Below are 14,926 nucleotides of genomic sequence, written 5' to 3' on the forward strand. Positions count from 1 at the left end.
AAATCTTCCTTGCTGTTTTCATAACGGTGAAAATACTGAAGTGTAAGTCTTTTCTTGATGATGAAAAGTTATCCATGAGCAGATATGGGGCCCACTGGCAATCTCAGAGGCTGTCTCACTTTACTCTGCAGAGCAGTAAATCTAAATCAGTGAACTCAATCAGTACTGATTTACCAATCCTACCTAGTACTTGCTGGAACATGGACTGTTGAGCCTGTGGTTACTGTATTATTGTAGGACATGATCCTAAATTAGATTTGTCATATTTAAACACAGGTTTTTCTTCCCTTTGAAAAACATTAAAATCTTAAGGGACAGAAGCCTGATAGTTTTAATCCCTGCCATGATACCAATGTAAGACAAAATGGTGGTAACCTCCTCCATGGAAAGAATGCAATATGCCTTACAAGACCTTTCCACAGCAGAGACAGACAAGTAAAGCCTCTCTGACTGACCTTTTACTTTTCTGTGAGACTGGAAGGGACACCAACTTAATGAAAATGTCTGAGGTAAGCCCACTGGGTTGACATCAGAGAACCGTTGAGTACCAAAAAGCTTTGCGTGCACAGGATTTCACATGACTGTTCACAATCCATGTTAAAGACATATCAGTCTGAGCTTTGGAGAGTCATTAGCTTTGTGACAGTAATGTTTGCCTGTGCACTCAATTAGACACAGAGTAATTTAACCAGGCCTTCAGAATCTCTACAAATATTAATCTGACAAATAAATATTGACTCAATTTGATAGCTCAGCCCCCTATTTTTTTTTAAACTGCAATTTTGTCATGAACCATTGTGACTGACATTCTTTTAAAATAATAATATATAACTGCAACATCCTCCTTGTTTCTTGCTGATATACACAATTGTTTTGTGCATAGCCACATTCCATATTCAGCACTATGCCACTGAAGCTGGCAAATGGCCTGTTGCCTAAAGGGGCTGCAGATTGTCAGCAGGAGAGACGCAGCCAGCTGTGGGAAGCTCTCAACTCTATGAGTTTCATCACTGTTGTCCATAAATCCTTCAGGCCAGATGTCATTCCTCTACTGCCACTGTAAAATGGAGTGGAGTGCTCTCCAGAAAGTCAGAGGACCCTGAGAGCTGGCAGGAACAAACGAAGCATTTGGAGTGGGGTACATTGTTATGGGACTGAGCTGGAGGAGCCATGTGGCATTTTAAAAGAGGAGAAGAACAATAGCGTTGCAAGTGGATGCCAGGTTGTGGTATGGCAGCCATTGATGCAGCCTGAAGGATTTGATGCTTCGTCCAAGTTGGCCAAACAAGTGACTTGCACATTTCAGTGTGCTGCTCCAAAATAAGAGTTGGTAAACTTGGGTGAAAAAATGATTTGTCCCAGGAAAAATCCTATTTAAAGCAGAGAATATCCTTCATGGTGGTTGTTAAAATGTGCCTGGAATTGTTATCAAAAGAGAAATAATCATTTTAAAATACAATAGTTGGCTCATATGTCATCACTTATTCAGAGTTCAGGGGACATAACACACAAACAAACAATCACACTTACCTCAGTTTGAAATACAATATATAAGAATTGTTAAAGGAAAGTAAGCTCGATACAACCACTACCACTAGATGAGTAAAGGGGAAATTCATCACTCCACACTTTGTTAAAGTAGAACTACTTCATATGTTAACAGGTCAGACTACTGGTTGCTGCTCAGCTGCTTCTTGGCAAAAAAGAAAAAAAGAAGAAGTGAGAAGCAGAAAAAATAAGATGTATTAAGTGGTAAGTATCAACACAAACACAAACACAGAGCACACAAACACTAACACTACACAGTCTGCAGTGGTTCCTCAAGCGGAATATTTTTCGAAATGGCCAGTGAGATTCTTTGACTATTTCCACATAACTAATTTAACGAAGAGGCCTATGATTAAAGCTAAGCCTTTTCTGTGGTATTTTATTTTGCATCTGTAGAAAATACCTCAGTATCTGACTTTTGCTGGTTGAACGTTTTAAAAGCTTCTCGTGCTTTAAAAATAAAATACTAATCCAATGTCTATTTATATATACCAATATTGGTCATTAAAACAATATACTTTGATTAGATGTCAAATATAGCTTGGAGAAGTAATTATGAAAACAATTATGCCGTTCTTTAACTTATACAGCTTAGTGTTAGTTTGGTCTTGATGTTAGTTTAATGTTAAACAACTAACTATATTAACCTAGTCCACACTTACTACTGTTACAATACTACTGTTATTTTTTACAGTGTAACATATACCTGCTGTACTCTTTAACCACATATTTGCTCTGTTTGTGGTGGTACTCATGGTCGTAAGTCCCACGTTTCATCCAGGTTGACATGGTGACAAAGTAGATACTGACCTGTTGGACCAACACACACTGACATTGTACATTGTAACAGAGATGATCCACACTTACATGACGGACCAACAACGCAGTGACACAAACATATACATAAGGGCAACCAAGCCTGTCAAAGACACTTCAAGAAGGAGATGTGGTTTTAATGAAGACAAATACGAAGATGGAAAGAGATGATTAGTTATTCAATGGAGCATTTGGGGGATTTCTTTCTCACTAGTAATGACTGTAGCTTTGCAACAATATGAAAGACTATCAATTCAGTACATATTTAACTTACTGCCTTGTCCCCTGCAAAAAGAAAAGCTCTCCTGGAATTTGGACACATTGGACTTGGCAACACACACACACACACACACACACACACACACACACACACACACACACACACACACACACACACACACACACACACACACACACACACACACACACACACACACAATCATAGCTTTTACTGTCAGCTTCAGGAATGACAAGGTGACACGTATTGATTTAAAGACGCTGTTAACACATACACACGTGTTCACCAACAAAAACAAAAGGCGTGGATGTAGACTATTGCTGGAACAGTAATGTGTGTAATGAGTAACTGACAGTACAGCTGCACCAAAGACTGTCTAACAATTTGATGGGTCCAATTCAGCGCAAGCACATATATATGTATTACAATTTTAGACACATTGGTGAAATGTCATTACCCAGATTTTAAATTGAAATAATGTTACTCAATGTGAGTGTAAATTAACAGACGTTATCATAAAAGGTTTCTATTGTGCACATGTTATATCCTGTGAGTGATATAAAATGACATAAATACAACTGATGATTTAAAACAAAGAAGTTAAGTAAGGGAAACACTGACACACATATCACCTGGCATAAACAATAACATCAGACAGGAACACATTTTACAGTACACATACCAAAGCAGGAACATAACTTTGTCTTACATCATACGGCGGTGGAACATAATTTTCTTACGTCACTTAAGTCCTCAGAGACTATAAATAAGGTCAGATGAAACATGAAGCGATTTCCCTGCCCAACCTCACCCTGAAAGCTACTGCGACATGATCCACTGGCCAAGACTTTCCCTTCTGCATTTTTCTGAAACACTTGCCCTGCATGTTTGAGTCACGTCTAGCTCAAAAAGTGACAATCAAGCAGCAGGTCAATAAGATGGACACATGGGCCCTGAAGTCAATAATAAAAGTGAAATCCCGTGAATAATTCAGCTGTGAAGTAGAAAAGCCCCAAATGTAAGGATCAGTGAACCAGCCTGCCAAACATTTTACCACTATTATCCCTTTAATGGAAAATGTGTCACCTTATATTTCCAATGAGTGTTGATGGAAAATGTCAATCAATTCCCTAATGCACAATATATTGATCAGGAAAGGTGAGTTATTTGCTTGTAGAAACATAATGACAGTGCCTTCATGTATCAGGAAGCATTGTTTCTGAAGCCCATAGTGTCACGGCCGGCCACATCCTCTTGCGAGGCTAATGCAGACGCTCTAATAAATACCGCTGAGGATTTGGGTCAGCAGAAAACACTGAACAATGTGTCCTCGACAAAAACAGACTCACGCATATTCTGGGTTGACGTTTTCGTTGTTGGAAATACAGCTAGTTGGCAATACAAGCCAAATTAACAAGAAATGCTGTTTTGTTTCAATTTCCTTTAAAATAAAAATAAAGAGAGGGATAGGAAGTTTTGATTATGAGTACCTGCCCCCTCTTGCTATCTAGAAGTGGAGACTGAAAATTCACCTTTTAACTACGACATGTCTAATGACACTGCTGGATGCAAGAGGAACAACAGATTTTGCGGCTGCAAACTCAGCTTTAATTGGTCCATATAACACATACTGATTCATCACTTCAAATGACTAAGGACTTTTCTCTTTAAGTCTGTATTGAAGATCCCCTCCTAGAGCCTTACTCAAAAAATCTGATCAAATCAGCACTTAGAAATACTTTGTGTTTCCAAAGAAAATCAGCATTAAACTCAACTGCCCTCACTGAGTTTTCAAAGCAGGCCAGTCATATTCTAGTCCTACATACTGAATCAGTACATATGCCTGTGAAATAACACCAGGTCTCTGCATCTGTAACAGGAAACCTCTGAAATGCCCAACCAAAACCATAAATCCTCTGATATTCTGCAGTTTGGTCATAAACAGTTGGTGTTTGGTTACACATACTTACTGTGTGCTCACTCGTGGCAATTGCAATACAATGGAACAATAATGGCATGTCTGTATTTTGAGTTCCTTCATTTAGAAAAGATCAAAGTAAAGTCCACACATTGAGTCCCAAAGCAACACACCAGCTATTTCTGCACTGTAGCAATCGTCCCAAGTGTTCCCACCAAATTTGACTCTCCAGTGGGAGTCCATTATAACCAATTAGGATTCTAACTATTATAAACACACAGAGACCAGCTGTATATTTGTCCTGTCTCAAACAAGGCAACTATTGTCAAAACAGTGGGTAATTGATGTATTCAGATCACATTCAGCACTTAATTATCCTTCATAATTCATATTTTCTACCATGCATTGCATTGTATATCATCAGCTCTTGTTAAGGGCCATGCAACATCTCTTGGTTGTACCCTTATCTGGTATTGCTGTTCTCCAGCCAACTGATCCCACTTGCTCGATTGGGTTCCACACAAAATCAGATTCGAAGATGAAGATACAAGGGTGTCGGAAACAAAAGGAGAGGGAAATTATAGTTTTCTTACCCCTTGAGATTTTCTTTGCAGCGACTTCGGTTGTCAGCCTGAATCCACAGGGAGTCAGCCTAAACCAAGTACCAGGCCAAAGAAAACCATCAGCCGTCACTAACCGACCCCCACCTGCCTCTCCCTGAGGCCTTATAAGGAAAGAGTGCTGCCTATATATAACCAGTATCCTTCAAGACTTAGGGCCACTAGAACCAGTCAACTATTAAATTAACAGAGTTTGCCCATTACAGTTTTTAGTGCTTTGCCCAATTGCCGGCTTTTTGACACGCTAGCTCAACAACTGATGACTTAACAATTGGTAATTCAGCTCATCTAGACAATGCAGAGAATCTGTTATGGGGGAAAGAATGATTTTCAGCTCTTCAGAGACGGCCATAATATGCTGGGCTTATGCAAGAACAATGTTGCAACAAGGCTGGTCATTTCAATTCTTCCATAAAAGAATCATTAGCTGTTAAGAAAAATAAACAACTTAAGACAGCAAATTCAGAGCTTATTGAACAGGCACCTTTAAATTCTCAGAAATCAATTCAGTATACAGCTGTTTCATACGAACATTAAATTGTAATAGATTAACATCAAACAGTAGTTAAGTTCCTCTCTTAAGATCTCCCTCATCTGCAAAAGTCTCGAGACACTTTGCCGCATGCTGAACTTTGGCCAGGGACTATTTAAAGGACTAGCTACAGTTACAACAAGACTATTCCTGACACAGTGAAGGGGCTGTGAACACATTTCACATCTGAGGCAAAATCATATGATGGGACAACATGGGAGTTACATTTAAAGGGCAGAAAGGAGAGGGAGGATGGGGCTTTGACAACAGTGTGTATTGTTTGAGTCGTGTAGCTTGGGTTTTCAGACACTCAGGGTTGTAACCTAACCATTTAATCAAAGATTACATTTCAAATGTTGTAAATACAAATAATATGGTTTTTAAAAAATATATATATATATATTTTAATACTAAGTAAATACAAAGTGTTGATTGTGCAAACTGTAGAAAATAAGTGATCAGAAGTCAACCGGATCACATCCTTGATACAAGACATGATTAGTAATAGTTTATATGCCCAAATAAAATGTGAATGTGTTTCACAGACAAAATGTTTATAGCTTTCAGTCAGTCCATGTAGGATGTGTTGTTTCTCGGTAAGGTTTGTCTACTGTTTTGTGTGTGTGTGTGTGTGTGTGTGTGTGTGTGTGTGTGTGTGTGTGTGTGTGTGTGTGTGTGTGTGTGTGTGTGTGTGTGTGTGTGTGTGTGTGTGTGTGTGTGTGTGTGTGTGTGTGTGTGTAACAGGAAGGGTGCCTGTCTGTGGTCAGAAAGAGCCCTCTGTTGGCCATTTGGTATTACACTCTGAAACCGAATCCCAGTGATAATTTTAGTACATTATGTTGTTGGCTGACAGTAAGACATTAGCAAGCAAGGGCTCCAACCAAATGCGGTGGAGGTAAATGATTGAGAAATAGCAATGAATATATATATATTTTTAATTGGAAAAATGTTTTTCTTGATCAGTCTCTCCTTCTCTCAGTACGATATTATAAAGTTTGATTATTCCTAGCGACACTTTTAAAATTAAACTCCCTAGGGACACAGACATAGACATATTATGAATTATTTTCTCAATTTAAGCCTCCTGTCTTCATTTTACACATTGCTTTATAATGAGTCATTTAAACCCCTGGGCAATATTTAATAAGTCAGGCCTGTCCAATTAACTTCAAATTATGAATCGTTAGTGCAGAGCAATTTACAAAGGGAAATGTCCAAGTGAATATTTATCTATAAATGGGAGGAAACAAAATAGGTTTATTTTAAAGCATTTTGCATTTGGGTCTTGGTTTGACCAAGATCTGACCAACTGCCCCCTCTGTTTGGGTCGCATGATTTCTGTTAAGCTTAGAGACATGGAGGGTGGCAGCTTGCCAAAAACCGAAGCAGCTGTAAAGACACAATGCAAAATGATATGTTGTAAACTTAGTCATTCTGTTTACCTCCCTCATATCAGGACTCTTTGGAAAAAATATACCATCCAGCAAAAATGCATGTAAAACAATAAAACTTGTATGTTGTGTTCTTTGGTTTTTGAACACCCTTTTTATAGTAATTAGCACAGATTAATTAGGTCACTTTTTTTAAGTATTTCCAAACTGTCATACTCTGACATATTTCATGGACACTGCTTCCAAATAATGTTCAAAGACTGCTTTCATGTAGTATGTCAAATATTAACTTTATCATCATGCACCTATGTTAGATAACTAACATTTGCGTTATTATGTCTTGAATAACTCCCTCTGTAACATGCGACCAGAACTGTCCTTAAACTATAATTTTAGCTGTTTATATTGTACTCTGTTGTGAGAGCTGTCTTTAAAAAGGTACGATTGTACAGTGTTACATTAGCGTACCTTGTTTCAAACATCACCGCAAGGCTTGTGGACAAGAAGCCGCCGGTGGGGGCCGGACAACAAACCAAGCCACTCACGTTACCACGTGACGACGCGTGACGTTTACGACGCTCCCGATTGGCTGACCAGGCAGGTAGCGATCGGCTTCGGGACATAAACAACCGACTGTTCCCTTGTACTCTATTACGCACCAACCTAGTTAAGTTTTTCTAACTTATTAAAAGGGCAGTGCAGAGTTAACTTCCAGAAAAATCTATTGCAACATATCCGACACAAGGTGAGACCATTTTTAACATTTCATGTGTTTAATCCTACGTTTTTCGGTTAAAACTGAAGATCGCTGTTCGTATGAAGATTATTTTAACGTAAACTGACTAAAGTTTACTGCTCTACTGCGGAGATGTTTTCCTAGTTTAGGCTTGATTTAGCTAGCTTACAAATGAAGGTACAATTGAAGATTAAGACGAAGTTGATGTTAGTTATTCTTAACTATAGGAACATGTTTTAAGTTGTTGTGCCTGCCTGCAAATACCCTTAAGAGTTGGTCGTGTATTTTTTCCGAGTGTGTATCCTGTCAATGTAGGCTAACACATCGTGCTGCTTGCTCTGTTGAAAGTCCGTTTACATTGTTGCTGTCGTTGTTTCCTAAAGCATGTCATGTTTCTCTGAAAAATCTTGGTGTTGTCCAAGCTGGAAAATGATATTATAAAAGTGGGAACGTCAGGACAACACACATTTGACAGATCCTCTGAGAAACGCTGCTGTTGGATAATTTCATCAATTTGGCCAAATGTTTGCTAAACTGGCCCTGGAAATATGTGTAGAGCATTATTCTTATAGTTTGTGTATCCGAACGGAAATTGCTTAGGTAGAAGTACATTTTGATTGCTTAATTAAGTTGCCAGTCAGTATTCATTACCACTCACTTCCCGCAGTTAAAACCACTTCCTCTTTTTCCACTTCTCGCAGTCACTGTGAGCGTGACCGTGTTCTTGCTGAGTGTAATATCACACAGTTGTTTCTTTCACTCTAAATCCGTATAATAAAAACACCATCATGTCTTTTGTGAGTTTGTTTTACCAATTCAACACTGGATTCAGTTTTAATGTTGTATTCATGAGGTGGGTCGTTCTGATTTTCAATACAGAGTTCTGCATAAAAGCAGCAGTTAATTGACAAATGTATTCTCTTCCTTTAGGTCAAACATGAGGCTCTGCTCGCTTCTTCTGCTCTGCCTGGCAGCATACCTGTCATCCTCCTATGTGATTTCCCCTTCGTAAGTAAAGCAAAAAATTAGCTGGGGAACTTTTGCTTTAATAACAATAAATAATCTGGTTTCCTTTTGGTTCTGTATGAATAATTTATCCACTTAGAAATTAATGTATGTGTGTGTATTTCAGAAATATGTGGACCAAACTGATCCTGACCCACCACTGGCCAAGCACCTTCTGTGGTGTGAGTTTCATCTTGCCTTTATTTATTTCATTATTATGTAGTCTTCCACATTTGGCATATCACTTGAGAAAAAGCACATGTGTAGTTAATACAATTGATACTTACATTAAGAGGCTCTATTAGCAAATTACACATTTTTACTCTTAACACACATTCTTTTGTCCTTCTGTATCAAGGGGCTGTTACTCAACTTAGTACCTTAATCAATAGTTGTATATGTGTTTTAATCATTACAAGATATATGTGCACGAGAAAAAGGTTTTCAGTTTATCTTTAGAAGCATCTACACTGTCAGCAGTCTGTGGTTGATTAGTCATACTTTGGTTGTCACTGTCCTCCCATGCCCCATCAGTCACTAAACTTTAGTGTGTTTTAATACTCAGCGTATATAACTTTACCTGTGAGCCTAGCCAAAGAATTATGTCTGCGTCTGGTTCGATCCATTACGCACTAGCAAAAAGGAATATAAACCGTTTGACAATCTTAGGCTATATAAAATATTTCCAACAATCATGATTCATTGATTTATAACATGGTCTTAAGACAATTTTGCCTTGTTACATTGTCCTAGAATCTGAACTATATACTGCATCAACATTGAATCCCTAAATATCATGTGATGTCTATGTCTGAGTCATGAGACAGTAACCACTGTGTGTCAACAATCAGGGTTGATTAGGCAATACGCTGTTTAACACAGGAGGATGCAGTTTTAACCATTACAAACACGTGACATTACCAAACATGCATCCCTTATTTTGTGCTTTTGATCGCAGTTCTTTTTCTTTTCTTATTTTCTTAAGAAGCTTTTTGATCCAAGTCACATGTGATTTTGTAACTGTGTGTGTGTCTGCAAAGGTTTGCTAACCTGATGTTAGGGGGTTTTTTTTCAATTCATGTGCTCTGGTTGTCATTTTACTTAATGACTTAGGAGTGAATTCATTTTTAATGATTTAGTAAGACAAGTCTTTTTAAACACTAAACCAAGAATAAACTAAGGAGATATGGTTTGAACTCCATCGGTGCTGCATTCCTACTTTCCAATCAACAGTGTGACTTTTATTTCATTTTAAGGTAGTTGAAAATATAAATCTCATATAAAATGATTACTGTATCTTTTTACCATTGTTCTTTCATCAAGAGCTCGAGTCTCTTATCAACTACAAACAGTTCATCATTGCTTGTGGTGCTGCCAAATAATGGGCAACTAATTGTTTGATCTAAGAATGAAAACATTTTTTAATTATAAACCATCATTAGTAGCATCCCTAGGAGCTACTTTCAGTAATTATCTTTGCGTTCCTTTCAATCTTTTTTGTATATTTATGGAGGTTGTGATACTTAATGCCATTTGAGGATCACCTTATGGTTATCATTAAAAGAACAGTTACCAGTGAATTGTAAGGAATAACACAACTTTTCTTCATACATTTCAGATGGAACACCCAGTCTGTCATCCCAACATCAGCTACTGGACACTCCATGGACTCTGGTATGCATATTTGTGGTTGTTTATCAGAAAATAAAAGTGTCTTCTTCATGTATCAGCATGTCAGATTTCTAATTACCTTGTTATGAGTAAATTGCCTGTCTGCAAATGTTTGCTTTTACAACATATAAGCTATATACACTATAATAGTTGGTGCTTGAAAATGTAATGCAGGGATGTGTTACATATCTGCCACTGACCTATTTAGGAGAGTGGCTACGAGGAAGCACATCTAGTCGGGCAGTACTTACGGGAAGAAATGCAACGCATGGGAAACAGCTCTTTGAGAAGTCATTGTTGCTATGTTGTAAGACCTTTTACTGTCTCTCTCAATCTGTCTTTCTCTCTCATTCTGTGTTTGTGAATCTTACTATTTTCCAGGCCAGATAAAGGGATGGAATGCAATTCATCATGGCATTTCAACTCTTCCCAAATAGAGGTACGACATTGTTTAAGCTGATTACGTCCTTAAAACTACAGCAATATTTATGAAAGCATTTACTATATTATTTTTGTAAACTATTAATTACTGCACAATTATATGTAAGTAACAAAAACACAGGTAGGCGTCTAAGGAAAAGAAGAAACAACTATTTGGTTCCTCAAAAAGTAGAATAAAAACTCTGTGTCTTTTAGGACCTGCTCCCAGACATGAAGAGGAGTTGGCCTGACTTATTAAGTCCTTTGTCTACTGGATTCTGGTATTGCATCAATTAATCCTTCAATAATTTTTCTTTTTAGTTTGTTGTTTTCTAGTATAATATACTCTAGCACTGTATTACTACCAATGATTGTCTGGTTGTCTTAATTTTGCATCCTCAAATGAATTTGGATTGGATGAATTTATGCAACTCCTGTGCGGTGTATACTCTCAAAGGTGTTGAATCTTAAATACACACAGTTGGTGATCATATCACCTTATTTTCAGACCAATAATTAAAAAACGTATCCTGAATATTAACTTAAAAACTTCTGTTAGCTTCTAATTAGCTACATGCATCTTGTTTCCATTAGTGTGTCCTGTGACAGCAATATATGGATATTTCTGTCTACGTTATAGCATATTCAACTCTCTGGGAATAAACAATATAAATGCAGCATCATGCATTTATCACTTAGCCTTTATAGATAACACTTGCTGCAAAACACACTGCTCAGATTATATGTATTGTTTAGCAGTAGGGTAGTAGGATACTCCTGGCATCACTTTGCACGTTATCATTGTAAAACCTATTAGTACTTATTTGTTTGTCCCTCTGTTTCCACAGGAAGTATGAGTGGCACAAACATGGTACATGTGCAGCCAAAGCAGAGTCTCTGAACAGCCAACATAAATACTTCAGCAAGGCCCTGGAACTATACCATAAAGTGGATTTGGACAGGTACAGCACATTCACACCCTCAAATGTGGACATGCACACTCTCACACACACACACACACACACACACACAAACACACACACACATTGTAGTGTTTACTATAATCTAAATGTTCCTGATAAATGTAAAGTCTGTGGTGTTTGCTGTCCAATCTGAATTTCACATAATCTGTCAACTGTTGTACAAGTCATTATGGATAAAAGTATTAACACTTCAAAGTTCCAAATATATCTTTGTTTCTGTTATTGTAGCATTCTGACGAAGTTTGACATCATCCCTTCTGCAAATTACTACAAAGTAAGTCTATTTATATTTTAATGTCCTATTGGTATATTCACATCTCACTTTTGTTTGATAATAACTCACGAAAATGCCTTACAGTCTGTAATTAGACAGCCTCTCACTTTTCCTTTTCCCCTCGTCTTCTAATGTGTCTGAATAGCTTTCACAAATTGAAGGAGTCATAGAGAACTTCTACAGCGTCAAACCGAAGATCCAATGTGCTCAACCGTCAAAGGTATAACACCTCATTTAATTTAAATATTTCTATCTCAACTCTCTGTCTAGTTTCGCATGATCCTTTACAGGACTATCAAATGTGCATCTTTTGTGAGTTTAAAATGTGATTCAAATGTCGGCTGAAAGTCTGTTAGATTGTCAAATTGTGTGTTTTTGTGTTTCACAGAATGCAGCTTTTCAGATTTTGGGGCAGATAGAGATCTGCTTCAACTCTGAATTCACCCTCGTGGATTGTGAGAAACATTTAACAACGACACCTAAGGGACACTTTGACAATGAAATCGCAGTTGAGAAGACATCTGGGTTCAGTGTGTGTGACCCGGATATGCCGGTTTACTACCCAACACCCTCATAAAAGAACATAAAACTGAAACACGACAGCACACTACAACCCCACATTTACGCACAGGGACATAAAAACAAATCAACTGTACTGTGATTCAGCATGTTCGCACAACAACTTAATTCCTTTTTTCTCAGGGTTCAAATTGAACACCATAACTAAAACACTTATGTATGTCAATCCCCCACACGATCAGTTCCGCTCTGAAAACATTTTTGTTAACTGCATTTAAATTCTGGTGGTGACAGGTACTTTGCTTCAGGTTACACACTCCGCTACTTAGTAAAGCTTTAATGGCATTAAGTGCCTTCCTGTCCATTGCTGGTAGATGAATCCGATATAGTGCACAGCATGTTTCTTTCCAGGCCTCAACAGGGGGCATCGTGGGGAGTTTCGGTCAGCTGGTTGGGCAGATGGGACAGTTAATATACATCATCTTGTTGGTGAATGAGTGGAGCCTTGCATCAGATTATCAGGTGACTCTTACTCTATGTTATTGGTAGGGTAGATGTCAATCTTTAGTACATATCTTTTAAGGACTGGGAATATTTTATACCACATTTATGTGTTTATGTGCCTCTTGATTATGGCTATATCTTTTTTGCAGGGTGATTAGATTTTCATCCAATGAAAACAGCAGGATTTTCTTATTGTTAAATCACTACCGTTATATAATAGGGTAACGAGCACATTGTAAATCGCTTTGGGGGGCAAAGGTTGTAGTTTTTCAGTCATTATAAACGTGTGGTAGTTATCATTGCTACCTTTTTTGAAGTTTGCCTAGTACATAAATCATTATTCAGTATTCTGTTTTAGGCCTGGTTATGTCTGTCTATGATGCTTAAAGACTGCTAGTCATATAGTGAAGTTGAAAAAATTGAAAGCATTATGTATGGATTAGAAAGTAAAAATAAAATAGTACAATATGTGTGAATTAAATGCTTTGGTTTCTTTTACATTGCTATTTTTAGTAGATATGAGTTAACAACCTCAAAGAGTACACTATAAGCAATAACTTACACTAGATGTCATACAAAGTTATCATGCACCATTTGTGTCACACATGCTCTAGGCCTGTAAAGATAAAATAGTTGTTGCAAATGTTTATCTAAACACTTCAATCCCCCAAATATTTGTACAATGGCTTGTTTCTATTTGTCCTGTTTGGCTATGGCTACTCTTGGCATGTATAAATGAATTCAGTGTAAGCAAAAAGGCAAAATAATGATTATAATTGGCAGCTACAGTGGACACATGCTGTGGTGCTAAGTAAATACTGAAATGAACATTTGTACTTGCATTGTTTTAATATCAATAAAACATTCAATATCTAGTCAATGCCTCTCATTATACAACATGCCATATTGATTAAAGTGCAGCTATTTGCATTTTTAACTAATGTAATTGATCGTAGTGCGAGGTGAATGAATGTAAAAGGACCATCTGTTTGAAACTAATGGTTTCAGGATGGTTTGAAGTTAGCTTAACTTCGGGTCAAATGTATTTCTGTCCATGTGTGTAGTATAATATGTTAAAGTAAAATACTATGTCTCTCTATCTCTGTCCACATCTACTCCAGTGTGTATGAATATTCATGTTGTGATCTCCTTACAGAGCCTTAATCCTCCCAGGACAAAGACACTAGTCCATAATCCTGGATCCCTCCCACAGCACATCACAGCAGATTGACTGAACACATCTGATTACATATTCAATAGTGCCAAAATGTCCTCACACTATGTCCCAGCTATATTCTAAATGTGGTCCAAATCCTGTCAAGCTCATGAAAAAAGCTCAGTTTTGACCGGCGGTCCAAGTTTAGGGATCACAGTTTGAGCGCTCGATGTGATTTACACTGGCTGAAGAATATAAAATCTTTTTTTAGGAATAAAATAAATCCCATGTCAGCTACGGACACTTGATCCAGGTAGAACAGCAGTCCTGACTTTACCCCTCGCTTCTTAATCTTGTAAAGCCCCACCATGCCCCCCTTCACTTAACTTGGTCTCTATTCCCTCCCTCTCCCTCCCTGCTTATGTAACACTGCAGTTCTGCAAAGCTGCTGATGTGACAGATCCAAGTACCTACACATACACACACACACCAATGCCAAGAGATCAACTGGATCGCAATGTACTCTGTACCTGTCCTGGAATTCATCATTATTGACTGCAACATTGATTGCTGTCCTTACATTATGTTTTCATGT

At 37.7% G+C, this 14,926-nt stretch overlaps 2 protein-coding genes across 3 annotated transcripts in view; one reads left to right on the plus strand and one right to left on the minus strand.

Annotated features, from left to right (window-relative positions):
- Positions 1-5,242, minus strand: part of myom2b (myomesin 2b) — a 28,674-nt gene extending 23,432 nt beyond the window's left edge. For both annotated transcript variants that reach the window (XR_010165663.1, XM_063881972.1), the window contains exons 1-2: positions 5,114-5,242; positions 2,255-2,358 (exon numbers count right to left, since the gene is read on the minus strand). Coding sequence is in view for 1 of the 2 variants with exons in the window: in XM_063881972.1 (XP_063738042.1) it covers positions 2,255-2,337 (83 nt within the window). In the remaining variant the exon portion in view is untranslated. The remainder of the gene's footprint in view (positions 1-2,254; positions 2,359-5,113) is intronic.
- Positions 5,243-7,629: 2,387 nt separating this feature from the next.
- On the plus strand, positions 7,630-14,050 carry rnaset2 (ribonuclease T2). Its single transcript, XM_063881255.1, has 10 exons — positions 7,630-7,808; positions 8,730-8,807; positions 8,932-8,986; positions 10,423-10,478; positions 10,857-10,914; positions 11,112-11,176; positions 11,744-11,857; positions 12,107-12,152; positions 12,298-12,372; positions 12,541-14,050. Exons 2-10 carry the CDS (start codon positions 8,737-8,739, stop codon positions 12,727-12,729), a joined length of 729 nt encoding a protein of 242 aa, XP_063737325.1. The 5' UTR covers positions 7,630-7,808; positions 8,730-8,736; the 3' UTR covers positions 12,730-14,050.
- Positions 14,051-14,926: the final 876 nt, after the last annotated feature.

Source organism: Eleginops maclovinus, chromosome 4 (genome assembly GCF_036324505.1).
Source record: "Eleginops maclovinus isolate JMC-PN-2008 ecotype Puerto Natales chromosome 4, JC_Emac_rtc_rv5, whole genome shotgun sequence".
In the NCBI taxonomy this organism is placed as follows: Eukaryota; Metazoa; Chordata; class Actinopteri; order Perciformes; family Eleginopidae; genus Eleginops; species Eleginops maclovinus.